Source organism: Alosa alosa, chromosome 22 (assembly GCF_017589495.1).
Source record: "Alosa alosa isolate M-15738 ecotype Scorff River chromosome 22, AALO_Geno_1.1, whole genome shotgun sequence".
In the NCBI taxonomy this organism is placed as follows: Eukaryota; Metazoa; Chordata; class Actinopteri; order Clupeiformes; family Clupeidae; genus Alosa; species Alosa alosa.
Window position 1 is genome coordinate 27,258,467 of NC_063210.1, and position 18,000 is coordinate 27,276,466.

The 18,000-nt window shown below is 41.6% G+C and overlaps 1 protein-coding gene across 1 annotated transcript in view; it reads left to right on the forward strand.

The window, feature by feature from the left end:
• The window catches only part of LOC125287217 (zinc finger protein 271-like), a 24,808-nt gene continuing 6,808 nt past the window's right edge, over positions 1 to 18,000 (forward strand). The window contains exons 1-8 of the mRNA XM_048232777.1: positions 1 to 254; positions 580 to 819; positions 3,114 to 4,285; positions 5,625 to 5,738; positions 5,824 to 5,938; positions 6,080 to 6,225; positions 12,963 to 13,047; positions 13,272 to 13,688. Of these exons, the coding sequence (XP_048088734.1) occupies positions 600 to 819; positions 3,114 to 4,285; positions 5,625 to 5,738; positions 5,824 to 5,938; positions 6,080 to 6,225; positions 12,963 to 13,047; positions 13,272 to 13,688 (2,269 nt within the window). The 5' untranslated portion in view covers positions 1 to 254; positions 580 to 599. The remainder of the gene's footprint in view (positions 255 to 579; positions 820 to 3,113; positions 4,286 to 5,624; positions 5,739 to 5,823; positions 5,939 to 6,079; positions 6,226 to 12,962; positions 13,048 to 13,271; positions 13,689 to 18,000) is intronic.

Here is an 18,000-nt window from a genome sequence, read left to right on the forward strand (position 1 = left end):
AGTGTATGTTAATGTTGATATTAGAGATGATTTCACTTCGCATTATAGGTTCTTGTCTGAACAAAGAGGACAGACGAGACGGTGTATGAAACAGAAATGCGGTATTTGTTTTACAAAACTATCACTACAAGTTTAGAGTCGTAGGCTGGGTTACATCGTATTCGTAAGGCTAACATAGGCAGACGGCACCGGCGGAAGGGGCTACCTCTTGCACGCACCCCGCAGAGGACTTGAAGTAGCAACGCACAGTGAAAGTGAGTTTGATAAAACTGCTTTTTTGTAATGTTTTGTAATCTACTTTTCATTATGCAGATGGGTTTGAAGTTCAGTCATTTATGTGAAAATCTGGCGTTAGCTGGTTAATCACTTTACTTGATCAGAGACTTAACTGAACTGATTCAGGCACTTTATTTGCAATAGACTATCCACATCATTAGATAGCAAAGGAGAAAGGATATGTCATTCAACTTAAAGAATATTCTAAACCTGTTTACTTTAAAACTTGCCACAATTTGTTATGTTTCTGATCTGTTTTGAATCTGTTTATCTCACTCTCTGTCTCTCTCTTTCATCATGAAGAATAGGAGGGAAAATCAAGCATGGCTCCGGTCCTCAGTTCTTCTGAAACGGACCAATCCCCATCAGACCCTGAAACGGACCAGTCTTCATCAGACCCAGAACCCGAACTGTCCCCTGCGGACCTGGTGCGTCTGTGCCAGTTCCGGAGGGCGTCAGTGGTGCTGGTGGACTGCTGTAGAACTGAAGAACAGCCAGTGAAGGAGGAGGAGAACAACACAGATGGAGATCAGCCCAAGACCCGTAAGAACACACCCACACACACACACACACACACACACACACACACACACACACACACACACACACACACACACACACACACACACACAATTATGTCGGTGCTGGTGTCGGCTCAGTTGACATGGAATTAAAATATCACAGAAGCACATTAAGTTTAAGCTCTAATCTACAAGCTGAACATTGTTCACACTTCTACACTGTTACACGTGAAATGAACATGGGATGGAGGTCTGGACTCACACTCACACACACACATTCATTGAAATGTGCTGTAGGACTGGGTTGCATTTGGCACATGCACTTGTGCATAGGTTTTTTCTCAATATGAAAAGTTCCTTATTTTCAACTGAACTCAAAGATAATGAATATAGGCTATATGGAGTATTCTTTATTTGTTATGCCCTTTATAATGTGTGTAGCCTACTGTACATTGTGTGCATGCACTTCTGCTGTAGCATTTATTTCAGTTTATAAGATATATTGTGTTGACTCAGGCCCGCTGAAATATCCCTCCCCCCAAAAAAGAAATCTGCGCCTTAACAGTGGCTATCGTCAGTGCAGTGCGTAGGCTCCAAATACAAACTGTAGAAAAAACAACTGTAGAGTTGAAATAATACGTCTTAAAGGGATAATCCACCATCTAGGGAAAAACTCATTTTCCACCTCCCCACCTCCAACAATTGAGTTTTCCCCAGTTCATCCAGCCGTTCTCTGAGTCTGACGGTCTAATCAGCCTGGTCTGATTCAATGAGCTGGAGCTAAAAGGGCTACTGTCAGACTCCGAGAACGGCTGGATGAACTGGAGAAAGGTAAAACTCAATTGTTTAACTCGAGGGGAGGTGGAAAATGAGTGTATTTCCCCAAATGGTATCGCTTTAAAGTTAAGCTCATAAAGTAAATTTATTTGCTTCCATTTGATTCCCAATCAAGATACACTTGTAAGAATTGCTTTACATTGTTAATATGGACTTCTGGAAAGTTCAGAAATGCGAAAAAATAGAATTTTAATCATGTGATAAAATGTGCGATTAATCGTTTGACAACCCTAATACAATGCATTCAGCAGTGGCGCAGCACCGCTCCTAGAATTTAAGTGCCTTCACAAAAGACCTAATTAAAAAAAAAAGTGAACTTCGGGCACAGCTGCCGTTTGTTCCTCTCCAGGTTTGATGTCAACAAATAATAGTAGGCTAATATGGAAGGCACAGTCAGGGATTTCACAGGAAATCACGTTTGTATGTGTTTAGGTTTAAGTTTATTAGCAGACGCAATTTGTACAAACATTATATTTTAACCAAGGAACCAAATTAAACATGCCAGCGAGGTACAGTAGCTCGCCCCTACCTTCAGTAGCCTATTCCCAGATAAATCCCACACAGGGTTTCGTTTTTGTTTGTTCTATACAGTCAATGCTTTCAAGCTCTGTGTTGCTAACATGCCTAGGCTGTGAAATTAAGATCTAGCCTACTGGTGGGTTTAATTGAATTTGAATAATAGGATATGCAACCATTTACATCTGGAGATAGTTATTTATAATTCCTTTAGAGCTCACCAATTATCTCCTATAATCCAAGATAGATTTTCTTCGAGTTGTTAGGCTTTTGAACATAGTTAATTTCATCCACATATCCTTATGCACAATGCATAACAACGCTACTAAATTAGCTTATAGTAAAACTGTGAGAATCAAGCAAGCCTCACGGGCCGTCCCGCCCTTAAAGTGACAGGCACTCAATTCCACCTGCACAGCACCAATACAGTGTAATGACATGAAAAAGAAGTCTATATAGTTCATACATTCTAAATAGTATTAATTTAGCTCACAGGTGAGATGTGGCCTATGATTAAGCTTTAATTTTTTGTAATTAATAGTAAATAATAATTTTCTGTGTTGTGCATCGTGCCATTTAATTTTTGTTTCATTTCAATTTCTAATAATAATGTAAGTAATAATTATGTATTGACGTAATAATGTACATGAAAAAGGTGAAAGAAAAACATGAATAATCCTGTCCAGTTCAAGTAATAAACTTAATCATGCTGCAAAAATCCACAGAAGTCATCATTTAAGGAGTAATGGGGGGGTGGGTTTAGCTTCCTTCGATTAATAGCACCACTGCTGGAATATATATATATATATATATATATATATATTATATATATATATATTTTATACAGCAGTTTTCTACAGGTAGATTAGTGTAAGAAAGTCATTGATGTTAGTCTGTGCTGTGGTGCAGATGTCTTGTCTTCTCATGTTTTTTTTTCCGTTAAACATCATTATTCTCTCACAGGAAATCTGCCGTTCTCTGGTTCCCAGTCCAGAAAGAAGCTCAAAACACACCTGCACGCTCTCACTGAAGAAAGGACACAGCAGTCCGCAGAGTGTGGAGAGAGTTCAACTGCCCAGTCAAGCTTCAAAGGTCCCCAGCGCACTCACAAAGGAGAGAAGCCATACCAGTGTGGTCAGTGTAGCAAGCGTTTCAGTCGGGAGTCTAGTTTACATAAACATGTATGCACCGGGGAGAGACCATACCTCTGCACTCAGTGCGGCCAGAGCTTCAGTCGAGAGGATCGTCTCAACTCACACCTGCGCACTCACACGGGAGAGAGGCCGTACCCATGTGGCGAGTGTGCCCGCAATTTCATCGACGCTCGAAAACTCAGAAGACACCAGCGCATGCACACGGGAGAGAGGCGACACAGCTGCACTCAGTGTGACAAGAGCTTCTTTGAAGCAGGACACCTCAAAAGTCACGAGCGCACTCACTCGGGAGAGAGACTGTACCTCTGCTCCGAGTGTGGCAAGACCTTCGCGACTCGGTCAAGCCTCAGCATACACCAGCGCATTCACACAGGGGTGAAACCATACAGCTGCACTCAGTGTGGCAAGCGCTTCAGTCGAGAGGATAATTTAAAAACGCACTTAGGCACTCACACAGGAGAGAGACCGTACACCTGCCCCGAGTGTAGCAAGAGTTACACCCGAGAGGACAGTCTCAGAATACACCAGCGAACTCACATGGGAGGAAAGCCGTTCAGCTGCACTCAGTGTGGTGAGGCCTTCAGGCAGTACGGAGATCTCAAAAAACACCGAATCATTCACAAGGAAGAGGGGCTGTTCCATTGTCCGCAATGCGACATGAAGTTCCTTTACGTGGGGAAACTCCAATCCCACTTGCGGACCCACACAGGAGAGAGACCGTACCAGTGCACTCAGTGTGACAAGACGTTTACTCTGAACGGAGAGCTCAAGAGACACCAGCGCATCCACACAGGAGAGAGACCGTACCAGTGCACGCAGTGTGCCAGGAGCTTCATCGAAGTGGGGAAACTGCGGAGACACGAGCGCACCCACACTGGAGAGAGACCATACATGTGCGCTCAGTGTGGCAAGAGCTTCATTCGTTTGGATTATCTTCAGAAACACCAACACACCCACACAGGAGGACACACCCCGTCCTCTTGACATCGCCTCAAACAACGCCAGCACACTCAACCGATCCAGCGGACGATTGACCACACTGACACTGAGTATGGAACCTTTGTACATCTTGTTCAAGCAGCTGGGCTAGCTCTCCTGAAACCTTAAAGTATAATTCCAGCGAAAATAGACCCAAGGGTGTTTTTCTGCATTAAAACACATCAAATAAGCCGTGGAGACTATTTTTCATTGATCAACCACTACAGAGCTTGCTCCGGTATACGCTATAGCCCCAAATAGCAAACAGTGGATTAGCTAAGGGCCATGTAAAATATGCTTCAAAGTCATTATTTAAACGTTTGTGATAATTAATTAACTTTTACATATCGCCATTCCTGACCTGTCATGCGACAATGTGGCGTCACAGGAGTGCCTAACCATTTTCGCGGCGTGGTGGTCGCGGCACTAGTTGCAATATTCTCCTAAACAGAGGTGTTGCTGTTTGTTGCTGTTGTGAAAAGGCTATCGCTACCTACTTCACACATTAGAAGAAGCAATGAAGCCACTCTAGTTGCCATGGTGAATCAGTGAATCTGTGATCGATTGGGGGGGTCTATTTGAGGGAGCCGTGGTAAGACTTATCCAGGATAGGTTTCACCTGGCTTGATGAATCCGCTCATCCTGGCTTGCTCGTTGTGCAACCAATTAAGCCTTTGCGCTCTTGTTTTGGATTCATTGAGCGCAGCTCAGTAACTTATCCCGGATGTCTTAATTCTGCTTTTGTGCAACAGGCCCCAGGTCTGAACCTCTCTTTAGGTTATGCAGTTTTAGGATAAATGTTAAATGTTTTTTTGTTAGATGGCATAGCCACTAAATCCAAGATAAGCGTTTTGTGACATTTTGTTGTTCAGTAAATAAAATAAAAATACAAATATAAATGTCATCTCAAAAATACAGTATTTCAGGAATTCTTTTTGAACATGAAATACAAAAAGAAGAATTTTGAATCTGACTTCATCCAATGTTAAGATTTCTGTACTTGAAAGGTATGTCTGTATATTTTATTATATAATGGCTATTTTAAACATTTATACATAATATTTCAGAGAACTTTCAATACAAAATATTATTGACATAGTGTAAATAATCAGCTGTGGAAGTTTTGTGGGGATATCTATTAGTTAAGTTGTTTAGCCAATTAACCTGTAATGTATCCCTGCATAAGCGTATAACAGACATGAACAGGGTGATTCCACACAAAAAGCTGCTACCAATGCAATGCTATCACTTATTCCCTAAAATCACTCTGAGACTTATTCCCCTCAGATGGTACCGACCCACCCCTCTGGCTCCGGCTCATATGCCCATCCCACTCCCTCAGATGGTACCGACCCACCCCTCTGGCTCGGCTCATATGCCCATCCCACTCCCCTCAGATGGTACCCCACCCACCCCTCTGGCTCGGCTCATATCCCCATCCCACTCCCCTCAGATGGTACCGACCCACCCCTCTGGCTCCGGCTCATATCCCCATCCCACCCCTCTGGCTCCGGCTCATATCCCCATCCCACTCCCCTCAGATGGTACCGACCCACCCCTCTGGCTCCGGCTCATATCCCCATCCCACTCCCCTCAGATGGTACCGACCCACCCCTCTGGCTCCGGCTCATATCCCCATCCCACTCCCCTCAGATGGTACCGACCCACCCCTCTGGCTCCGGCTCATATCCCCATCCCACCCCTCTGGCTCCGGCTCATATCCCCATCCCACTCCCCTCAGATGGTACCGACCCACCCCTCTGGCTCCGGCTCATATCCCCATCCCACTCCCCTCAGATGGTACCGACCCACCCCTCTGGCTCCGGCTCATATCCCCATCCCACTCCCCTCAGATGGTACCGACCCACCCCTCTGGCTCCGGCTCATTTCCCAACCCACCCCTCTGGCTCCGGCTCATATGCCCATCCCACTCCCCTCAGATGGTACCGACCCACCCCTCTGGCTCCGGCTCATATCCCCATCCCACCCCTCTGGCTCCGGCTCATATCCCCATCCCACTCCCACTCCCCTCAGGCATTGGCACGTGTGAATGGCAGTAATCAATACCAGAAACACAAATTTAGCCTCTTAACGTATAGTTAAGGTATATGTATATAAGGCAGTGTTTTTCAACCACTGTGCCGGGGCACACTAGTGTGCCGTGAGAGATCATCAGGTGTGCCGCAGAAAATTACCCAAATCTCACTCACTGGTCCAGAAAAGCAACTGTTGCTTTCATTGATTGTATGATTGCACTATTTGTGGTATGCAGGCATTGTAAAACGGGGGCCCCATATCTATTCCCAGAATCATCACATATCCAGTTCATAACAACAATTAAATTAGATATAGTCACCTACAAATGAAACAGAGGGCGCTTGTTTTATTGAGCAGAGCTTGCATAGTCAAAGTCAAAGTCAGCTTTATTGTCAATTTCTTCACATGCCCAGACATACAAAGAGATCGAATTTACGTTTCTCACTATCCCACGGTGAAGACAAGACAAATTTTACCAATTAAGTCCACAGACAAACATAACATTCAAGTAAACAATAAAAAGTAAATAAGAAGGCACATACAATGAAGAAATAAGAGCAGCAAAATTGGGTTGAAATTGTGCAATTGTGCATAGACAGTCAATATAATAGTGCAAAGTCAGGCCAATAAATGGCTGAGGTAGTTCTGTTTGACCTAAGTAAGCAAGTGGCATAGTGGTGCAAGTTATGTAAGAGCAGCAGAAGTGTTGTGTTTTCAGGACAACAGGACAACAACAAACAAGTTCCCAAGTGTACAAGTGGAGTAGTGCAAGGCAGCCATTGTGGGTCCAAAGTCCAGGATGTTATGTGGCTGAGGGTGGAGGGGGGAGAGAGTTCAGCATCCTAACAGCCTGGTGTATGAAGCTGTTGGTGAGTCTGGTGGTGCGGGAGCGCAGGCTTCTGTACCTCTTCCCAGAGGGCAGTAGATCAAACAAATTGTGAGCGGGGTGACTTGCGCTGCAGGGCTTTCCTGTTGTATTCAGTGCAGCTTCCGCCCCACACAGCGATACAGCTGGAGAGGATATAATAGGCCATAATGAGGCCATATCTGTGTATTATTTGAAATTTTAGGCTATGGTATGTTTATTTTTTCTTCACACAGGATGTTAGTGTGCCGTGGGACATTTTAAGTGTCAAAAGTGTGCCGTGGCACAAAAAAGGTTGAAAAACACTGATATAAGGTATAGGTATAGCTTAAGGTATAGTTATGGGAAACGCACATAGGAAAGTAAACGACTTAAGATACCTTAAGATCCTAATTCTTAATATGCTGCCATAACATCATCACGCACAACCATGCACACACCTCAGCACCACCTAGTGGCGGTGTTTGGCAGTGCGGTGGGCAGTGCCCATGTGGCTTTGGGTAGAAGAATAGATTGTATTGTTGGGAAGTGGTTGAGCACTGCTCTCCCATGCCCACCTTTTTTTTTTATATCACGGATGGATAAATGCAAAGACCAAGTTCCTTGTATACGCAAGTATACTTGGCCTAAAAACCTGATTTACATTTACATTAGGATAGAGATGCTGCAAGTCTGTCTGTGATGTGATCATAGGATGTGATGTACCTGAAGTGTCCACCAGGGGTCAGCAGGTGAAATGGCTGTCCAGGTCTGTGGTGCAGGCTGCTCTACTGAGGCAGCCGGACCTGTGGATCACCTCAGAGCAGGGTAGTGATCTGTCTGTCTGTCTGTCTGTCTCACTGTGGATCACCTCAGAGCAGGGTAGTGATCTGTCTGTCTGTCTGTCTCACTGTGGATCACCTCAGAGCAGGGTAGTGATCTGTCTGTCTCACTGTGGAATGCCTCAGTGGAAGGTAGTGATCCATCTGTCTGTCTGTCTGTCTCTCTCTCTCTCTGTCATACTGTGTAACGCCTCAGAGGAGGGATCCATCTATCCATCTCTCTCTCTCTCTCTCTCTCTCTCTCATGTGGAACACCTCAGAGGAGGTATAGCTGTTGATCCACATGGTGTAATTACATCATTATATTATTGTTTTTCTTGTTCTGAGTGTGTTTAATTGTTCTGAGTGTTATCAGCCTCTCTATCTATCTATCTATCTATCTATCTATCTATCTGTCTGTCTGTCTCTCATCTCATCTGTCATCACTTCACCAGTTCTCCATGTCTCTCTCATATGTTGCGCTCAAAGCCAGGGTATGCTGTGACACGAAAGTGGCTCTGTTTTAGCGTCGCTGTATCACCATGATGTCTGATGCTGTCACCTATACCCCACCGGTCCTTGTGTAGATATTGTTGAAATATTTGTTTCTCTTTTTATTAATAAATAGAAACCTTTACTGATAGTCTTTCACTCGTATCATTTCAGTAGCCTATTCAGATCACCTAACGTGTTCCCCTTTCTTCAGCTGTTGAAGGCTGTTTTCTTGCAATTAGCAGTAGCCTAGCCTGAATAAAACGTTTTTGGAGTTATAAAAGCTCTGTAGGCTTTTGGAGTTATAAAAAAACAAAGATCCTTGATCACTCCTTGAAGCTCTAACCCTCTCTGATAAAAAGCTCTGTACATTTCAGTCTTAGTGGGCGTGTTTTGGCCTTGGTCTTTGTACACCTAACAAATTAGGGAAATCTGTTCAGAAGACAGTCAGTGTGGTAGGCAAGGAAACTACAAAATAGTGTTAAACTACTTAATCCTACATTTATTTAAACCGCTTGATTGGCGTTCTCTTTTATTCCACTTCCAGTCCAGTCGGCGGCGATAATGCTCATCCAACTGTCTCATACACAAAAGAAGGAGTTGGCAGTGACGTTAAGTTCCGTGGAGCTAGCGACAGTAAGCGACAGTACGTGACAATAGCGGGCAATATGGCGGCGAAAAGCGTCAAAATAAAGGTACAGACGAATGATCAGATAAAGTAGGTTAAAATTCGGTTTTCAGAGTATTTTTCAAAGGTTTACACGAAATGTAAACATGTTGCTGAAACTTAGCCTATGTAAATGCATGTGCAAATGTTGTAATTGTAGCAGAATTGTCTTGCTAACATCCTTGAAATTGAGCGGAAGTGATCTCCGCATAACAGCTTTCTCAATGCAAGGCAAGACAAACCAGAGCCGATCTAAGGACATTCTCTGGACAAAGCGTCTCCATCTCCTGATGTAGGCGACTATTAAAAGAGAGGGGAACAAAAACAAACATAGAAAAAGGGGATAATAATGTACTATACATCGATTTATAATAATGTACTATACATCGATTTATAATAATGTACTATACATCGATTTAAAGTTAATGTTTTATAATAATGTACTATACATCGATTTTTAATGTTTTATAATAATGTACTATATTTAAAATAATGTACTATACATCGATTTAAAGTTAATGTTTTATAATAATGTACTATACATCGATTTAAAGTTAATGTGTTATAATAATGTACTATACATCGATTTAAAGTTAATGTGTTATAATAATGTACTATACATCGATTTAAAGTTAATGTGTTATAATAATGTACTATACATCGATTTAAAGTTAAATTTAAAGTTAATGTGTTATAATAATGTACTATACATCGATTTAAAGTTAATGTACTATACATTTTAAAGTTAATGTTTTATAATAATGTACTATACATCGATTTAAAGTTAATGTTTTATAATAATGTACTATACATCGATTTAAAGTTAATGTTTTTAAAATGTATATTTAAAGTTAATGTTTTATAATAATGTACTATACATCGATTTAAAGTTAATGTTTTTATACAATTATACTTTGCATTAATATAATTGTGGAAGGATTACCTTTTTCATTAACAAGACCTAAAATAACACTATTATCAAATAACACTTAGTTCAAACTTAGGGTGGTAGGCTAAAATGGACTCCTTGTACTTTCAGAATAGATATTTATGCCAAATTAGATCTTTATAGGTATATGCCATACTAACTCTATAATGGGACTCATATAGCCTACCCTAGGCCTGTCATACTATACACTATACTATTGGACTTTAAATTGTGTGGCTATGGAAACAATAAGTTGTGCATATTTAAAAGGGGGTAAAATGGACTCCTTATAACATATACTTTCAGAATACACATAGATATTTATACCAAGTTCGCCTTTGTAGTACCAGGCAATACCAAGTCACTAGGCCTTCTAATGACACACACTGTTTAACTTCAAATTGTGTGGCTGTGAAAACAATAAGTTGTGCATATGTAAAAAGGGAGTGAAATTAAATCCTTATAACATGTACTTTCAGAATATATAAAGATATCTATACCAAATTCGCCTTTGTAGGTACAAGGCCATACTAACTCTGTATCAAGTCATATACTATGTCTGCCATTGACATACACTGTTGAACTTCAAATTGTGTGGCTGTGAAAACAATACGTTGTGCATATGTAAAAGTGGGGTGAAATGAAATCATTATAACATGTACTTTCAGAATACATATAGATATTTATACCAAGTTCGCCTTTGTGAGTACCAGGCCATACTAACTCTGTACCGAGTCATATACTTTAGGCCTGTCATTGACATACACTGTTGAACTTCAAATTGTGTGGCTGTGAAAACAATAAGTTGTGCATATGTAAAAGTGGGGTCAAATGAAATCCTTATAACATGTACTTTCAGAATATATATAGATGTTTATACCAAATTAAGCCTTTGTGAGTACCAGGCCATACCAAGTGTGTACCGAGTCATATACTACAGGCCTGTCATTGGTACACTGCTGAACTTCAAATTGTGTGGCTGTGAAAACAATAAGTTGTGCATACGTAAAAGGGGGGTGAAATGAAATCCTTATAACATGTACTTTAAGAATATATATAGTTTTTACAGGCATAAATATGACAGTACATGTTATAAGGATTCCATTTCACCCCACTTATAGATATGCACAACTTATTGTTTTCACAGCCACACAATTTGAAGTTCAACAGTGTATGTCAATGGCAGACATAGTATATGACTTGATACACACTTAGTATGGCCTGGTACCTACAAAGGCGAATTTGGTATAAACATCTATATATATTCTGAAAGTACATGTTATAATGATTTCATTTCACCCCCCTTTTACATATGCACAACTTATTGTTTTCACAGCCACACAATTTGAAGTTCAACAGTGTATGTCAATGGTAGACATAGTATATGACTCGGTACACACTTAGTATGGGCTGGCACTCACAAAGGCGAACTTGGTATAAATATCTATATATATTCTGAAAGTACATGTTATAAGGATTCCATTTCACCCCCCTTTTACATATGCACAACTTATTGTTTTCACATCCACACAGTTTAATTATATTGACGTTGAAAAAATATAGCATTCTAATGTGTATTTTCGATTTAAATGTCTTAATTATTTTCTAAATTTACTTTCCCTTTGGTAACACAATACAGTTTTAAATTAATAATTTTTAAACATATTCATTACTTTTTCATTGAAAAAGTAATGACTATGTTCTGACTTTTATTTTGAATGATTCGCGAATGGCGGCCATATTGGAATTTCCTGTACTGTCGCTAGTTTCACACTACTGTGACGTTAGCAGACTGCTTCAGAGGTTGTTTTGATCACATTTATGTTTGTTGCTAGAAAACGAACTAAGCTTGCATAATTAATTAAATCGCGGTATTTATTTTGTTAATTTGTGGGGTGCCGAACATAAACGGAAACTGGGAGGCAACACGAGCTGCAGCCTTTCTGTCGCGACACCGGAGAGACGTTAAAGCGAAGGTGTGTTAACCTACCGTGCGAGTAGGAAGTAACCTAGTCTAACGTTACATGTTTTAGCCTTCTGTCTGTCTGTGTGGTTTTAGCAAACAAAGGAAACTATAAGCCTTAGGTAACGTTTTGCCGCATAAAACAGCTGTGTTTTTGCTTTTCCCATATGTGTGTATGAGGGCAAAATCTACCTCTGGGTACAAATAAACTTGATAAGTTCAGTAAAACTGCCATAAGTAGCCTACATATTGTAAATATTGATGCTCATTGAAGCTCAATGCAAATCAAACCAGCTAATAGGCTAACTGAAATAAAACCATGCCAATCTCTAGGTATGGTGAAGGGTATGTGATGATGTGGGGCTATTTAAATTTCAAAGGCCAAGGGAACTTTATCAGGATGCATAGTATCCTGGATCCATGAAATAACTGGTCTTAAAAAATATCAATCTTCCTGCCTCTATGGGAATTTAACATAGGGGTGCCAATACGGATGACCCCTGTATTTTAAGGAAGAACATTTATTTATTTATGATACATTATTCATTCACAAAGAAAATTGGTGTCCTTAAAGGTTGGATATTTCCTCTTTTTTTAAATTTAAGGCATTAAGATAAATTTCCAAAAGATGATTTTTATATTCCTCTTTTTAATCAACTTTAGCAGAGGTGCCAATAAATTAAAGTGTAGATTATGAAATTAGTGTGTAGATTATATGAAATGAAACCATATAGTGTGTAGAATAAGTGGAAACCTTAGAGTGTGTAGATCAAAGATTCTAGAGCAGAGCTCTGTTCTAGAATCTTTGGTGTAGATTATATGAAATGAAACCTTAGAGTGTGTTGATTATATGTGAAACGTTCATGCTTTAGTCATAAGATGCACAATTGTTCTGCTTGTCAGCCTGACTAAAGGACTGAAGTAAACCTATCTGCCCTGCAGTGGAGGTATTAAACGCAGAACTCTTGAGCTGCACAGCAAGCAGAAAGGGGAAGGTCTTTCTGAGAGGAGGAGTTGAGTTTGGGGGATATTGTATGTTTACTTGTTTGCTTGAGTTTGGGGGATATTGTATGTTTACTTGTTTGCTTGAGTTTGGGGGATATTGTATGTTTACTTGTATGCTTGAGTTTGGGGGATATTGTATGTTTACTTGTATGCTTGAGTTTGGGGGATATTGTATGTTTACTTGTTTGCTTGAAAAGCGCTTGCATTTGAATTTCCCTCTTTATTTCATCAGTTTTAGAAAAAATGGCTCCGGTCCTCGGCTCTGAGGAGGACCAGTCCCCATCAGACCCAGAACCGGATCAGACTCCATCAGACCCAGAACCAGATCAGACTCCATCAGACCCAGAACCAGACCAGTCCCCAAAAGACCCTGAAATGGACCAGTCTTCATCAGAATCAGAAACAGACGAGTCTTCATCAGATCCAGAACCCGACCCATCCCCTGCGGACCCAGAACCCGAGCTGTCCCCTGCGGACCCAGAACCCGACCTACCCCCTGCGGACCCAGAACCCGAGCTGTCCCCTGCGGACCTGGTGCGTCTGTGCCGGTTCCGGAGGGCGTCAGTGGTGCTGGTGGACTGCTGTAGAACTGAAGAACAGCCAGTGAAGGAGGAGGAGAACAACACAGATGGAGATCAGCCCAAGACCCGTAAGAACACACACACTACACACACACCAACGACACACTCACACACTATTCACTCACTCACTCACATGTACACAGGGGCGCTGCTAGGGTTGTATTCCATAGATGTTTTTTAAATTCTGGTTGCTAAACACACTATTTTAACGTAGTTTTAAATGATGGTTGCTAAACACACTATTTTAACGTAGTCTGGGAAGGACAGAAATAACAGGGTTTCCTGCAGCACTTTGCAGTCAAAGCGTCGCCTTTGGTAAAACAAGCCTGCCGCCTTTTAAAAAAAAAAAAAAAAAACGTGTCCCGTTTTCTCCCTTTCATTCCAAACCGTGACCAATGTCAATCTCCCTTCTCTGCAGAACGCATTAAAAAAATAAGAAGAAACGTGTCACGAATCGAAAAATAATCAGATTTTATAATCTTTACATATGTGATATGCCTCCGAATCAGAGCTAGTGAGCGGAGCTGAGCGGTGCAAGTATCTCGCTCCTCGCTCTCAACAATCAGTCAATTCCGTTTTTTCTGTGCCCACCCATTTGGACATTTCTGGCTACGCTGCTGTTAGAAAGGAAACTGATAAGTCAGCATACTATTCCTACAAAACAACTAGATACTAACAATGTAGAGCAAGAACAACCATGTGGTGGTGACACTGTTTCAGTGAGTAAAGATTCATTTTGCGGAAACATGAGTGTGCTACGGAGAGCAAAGAAAAACGTGATCAATTTGAATCTGCTTCATATCAAGTAGATGTTAGGACTTGCAGGCAAGGACCCAAATGCAGACCAGAAACCTGCGTAGTTCAGTTTTATTGTTGCAGCCAGACAGCAACAGAGCAAAGCACAAGAGATACAGTCCAAACACGAAAAGTTTCAAAAAGGGCAAAGCACAAAAGATCCAGGCTGAGTATCCAAAACACAAAAGTTCAGGCAAAACAGGCAGAGTATCCAAAAACAGGAAAGCACAATGATGCAGCACAATGACGCAGACTGATGAACAGCACAGGTGTGGGCAGAAAGTGGCGGGAAAAAACAGGGAGTGGCAAGTTGGAGGTGGGATTCAGGCCACAACAAAGACACATGGCATCAAAACATAAGATGTCAGACAATACACAACCAGTCCAGCAGGGCGGCCAGAGTCCCTCAGTACTAAGTAATGACAGTAGAAGGCTAAAGTAAAACTTGGATGCTAAGCCTGTATTCTTTTGGCAAATCCCTTTAGTTTTATGCTTATGTGTATTAACGTTGCCAAGCTTGTTGTTGCACAGTGTTGCAGTCTTTTAAAATAAATGTTCTGAGTGAAATATATTGCCGTTGCTCTTAGCTTTTTGGGACCGGGGAGCTAAATTGACCTGACGCGAATTTGACCGCAAGACTGACAATAGACGGGCCTAGGCCCCTCCAGGCGCATCCGTGCCTACGCGTATGCTTTCTAAATGATTTAGCTAACTCCATCCCCATCAACGAACTTAGGCTATATGGCCAATATCTTTGAAATTTAACGGTCTTGGTTTTAATAGGAAGACAGTTGGGCATGCCTAAGACTCGTGGTGTGTCGGCCCCTACACACAGCTGCGTGCGTTGCGTTGCTGGAGACGCATCCCATTCACTTTACATGGGCTCACGTCATCTGTTGCCGAACTGAATTGTGGGTCCGTCGCGTTGTGTTTCTCCCGCCGCTCGCGTTGAGGAGTTCAGCTGTTGCTGCACCGACAGTCGGCACCGGCCAATCAAGCCAATCGACTGACAGCACCAACCAATCAAATTACGGTTACACTTCAAGTCATTTGCATAGCTACCGTCGGGAACACCCACTGGCATGCGTTGACGGAACGCAACTGTGTGTAGGAGCCGTGAGCGGTATTGGAGCGGAACAGAGCAGCCACTCCGGCCTCTAAATTAAAAAGCGCTCCGCGCTCAAATTCCATCCATATTACACAAAACTATAAAATAATGTAAACTTCATTCACTCTCGGTGTATAGATCAGGACAGACTTGCGGAACAGGCTGCGGGGCAACAGTCTGACAGCCTGCATGAAGATAAGCATTAATGGTCCAATAGTAAAACAGTGCAATTACCAAAGTGCCCTTGAAATTATCTTTTTAAAGCCAAGGAGGATGGCTTGTAACGATGCTAGTTGTCAGCTCTGCCATAAGTAGTGACTGATCACATTTGCACATTTTGTTGTTTTGCACTTTCTTTTGCACTTGTTCTATAGTTTGTAATAGTCTTTGTTAAAATACTGTTACAATACTGTTGCAGGGCTTAAAATTCATTTTTCAAAATGGGGATTCCCCCCTTTATTCATGTAGGGGGGATTTACACAATTTGGGGGTCGATTCTGATACCAAGTCAAGAATTGCGATATTTTCTATACTTCTTCGATACCTTTTTAAAAATGTGTTTGATTTTGGGGCCCCCACCACCCTGACGTCATCAGTAATATATACTGTAGTGGGATCATTCACAACAGTGGACATCCTAGATTCTGCTTGACTCTCTCCACACACACACAAACACACACTGAAAATGATGGCTTACGTGATATGTTTCTATTTCATATATTTTTAAATTCATAAAGAGTATTTAGTTAATAATGTATTTATATTATTGTAAAAATGTACAAATGTACTTTAATGTATAGCATTTTACTAGTAATTACTAGTAGCTAAACATATTTAGTAATTTGAATGCTTCATATTGACGTTTAAACTATAACACTTAGGCAAATCTGGGGTGTGTAGGTCTAATTGAGTGCACATTGGTGATGAGTAGGTGTAATTGAGTGCCTGTCACTTTAAGAAATAGCCTACGTGAGAGTAATCAGCCTGACGGTTTTAGGCTAGTCGCTAGTGAATAAAAGTTGTGCATAAGGATATGTGGATGCAATTCATTATGTTTTCTATGTCATTAGATAAAATACATAAATAAATAAATAAAATAATAAATAAACTATTCTCTCTCTCTCCATGTGTGTGTCTGCGTCTGCGTGAGGCTCTGTTCAATTCAACTCGGTAGTTGATCCTTCTGGTCAATAGCACCGCATTCACGCCACTTCATGATTATATTAATGTCATTAGACAGGCTGTAAAAGTGTATGCGGGAATTTCTCGCATTATGATGTCTAGAGTTGCGGGACTTGAACAAATTATGCGCAATACCCGCAATCCCGCAGTGAAATTTAAGCCCAGTTGTATAGTTTGTTTGGTGTTATTACTTTGTTAACTGTTATTTTGAGAAGCTGGTTATTTATTTAATATGTAGTGTTTAATAAATAACTGTTAAATGTACAGAGTCTGTAGTGTATCGCACAAGCAAGACGCCAACACCCACACCCCCCACCCCCACCGGTCGGACCGACACCATAACCCCCCACCCCGGTCGGACGGCAACCGATACAAGACCCCCCCCCCTTTTTTATTTTATTATTATTGATAGGCTAACTCGTGGCTTTAGAGATAACTCTAGCCTAGCCTAATAATGAATTGATGCGCATACAAGTGAAGTCAGAACTTAGATTACTACCTATTGGAAATTCATCCTGCGTCTTCCCATTGCATCGAACTCCAACAAAATTGACTCAGGATCCAATTCAATTTCTGGATGGATATGCATCAGTGCAAGTCCAGTCAAACGCTTGTCAGTCATTTTATTCCTGAGGTATGTCTTCAATCGTCGTAGACAGCTGAAGGAGCGTTCAGCACTGGCAGTAGAAACAGGCATAGTCAACAGAATCTTCATCACCGCGTGAATGTTAGGGTAAAAGTCTGCTTATTACGACTTGACAGTGGTGACTTGGCAGACGTCACTGATTGCATGTGTATGAAGGCCTACGTTGTGCTGCCTCCACAGCTCAAGCTCCACATCTGCACTTTCAACATTTGGCATCAGGGCGGCATACTCCACCTTTATTTCCTCCCAAATGCTCTGTGTCAAATGTTGTAATTTGCTGGGTAGGAGATATTGTGCTTTAAGACGTGGCAATGCAAGACACCCTATCCCTAACTTCAGTTATCAGGTGGTCAATGAAAGGCAATCACACATTTATTCTCCAGTACTCCTGGGGGTTTGCCGCAGGTGTGTTAGACCTTTGAGTCTGTCTGTTGACAATGCGAGGCGATGAGGGTACGACGTCAATGCTGGCAGCCAAGGAGCATGCTTTCTCCCAAAGCTCACTATAGGTAGAACTGTCGCGTTTGCTTTCAAGCACTGTGACCATGTCTGAAGCCATCTGTGCGGCCCTTGTTCGTCGGTGTGGCCACGAGTAGGTATGTTCTGATGTCCGCAAGTGGCCACAAGATCGATGATGGCTTTGAGTCCA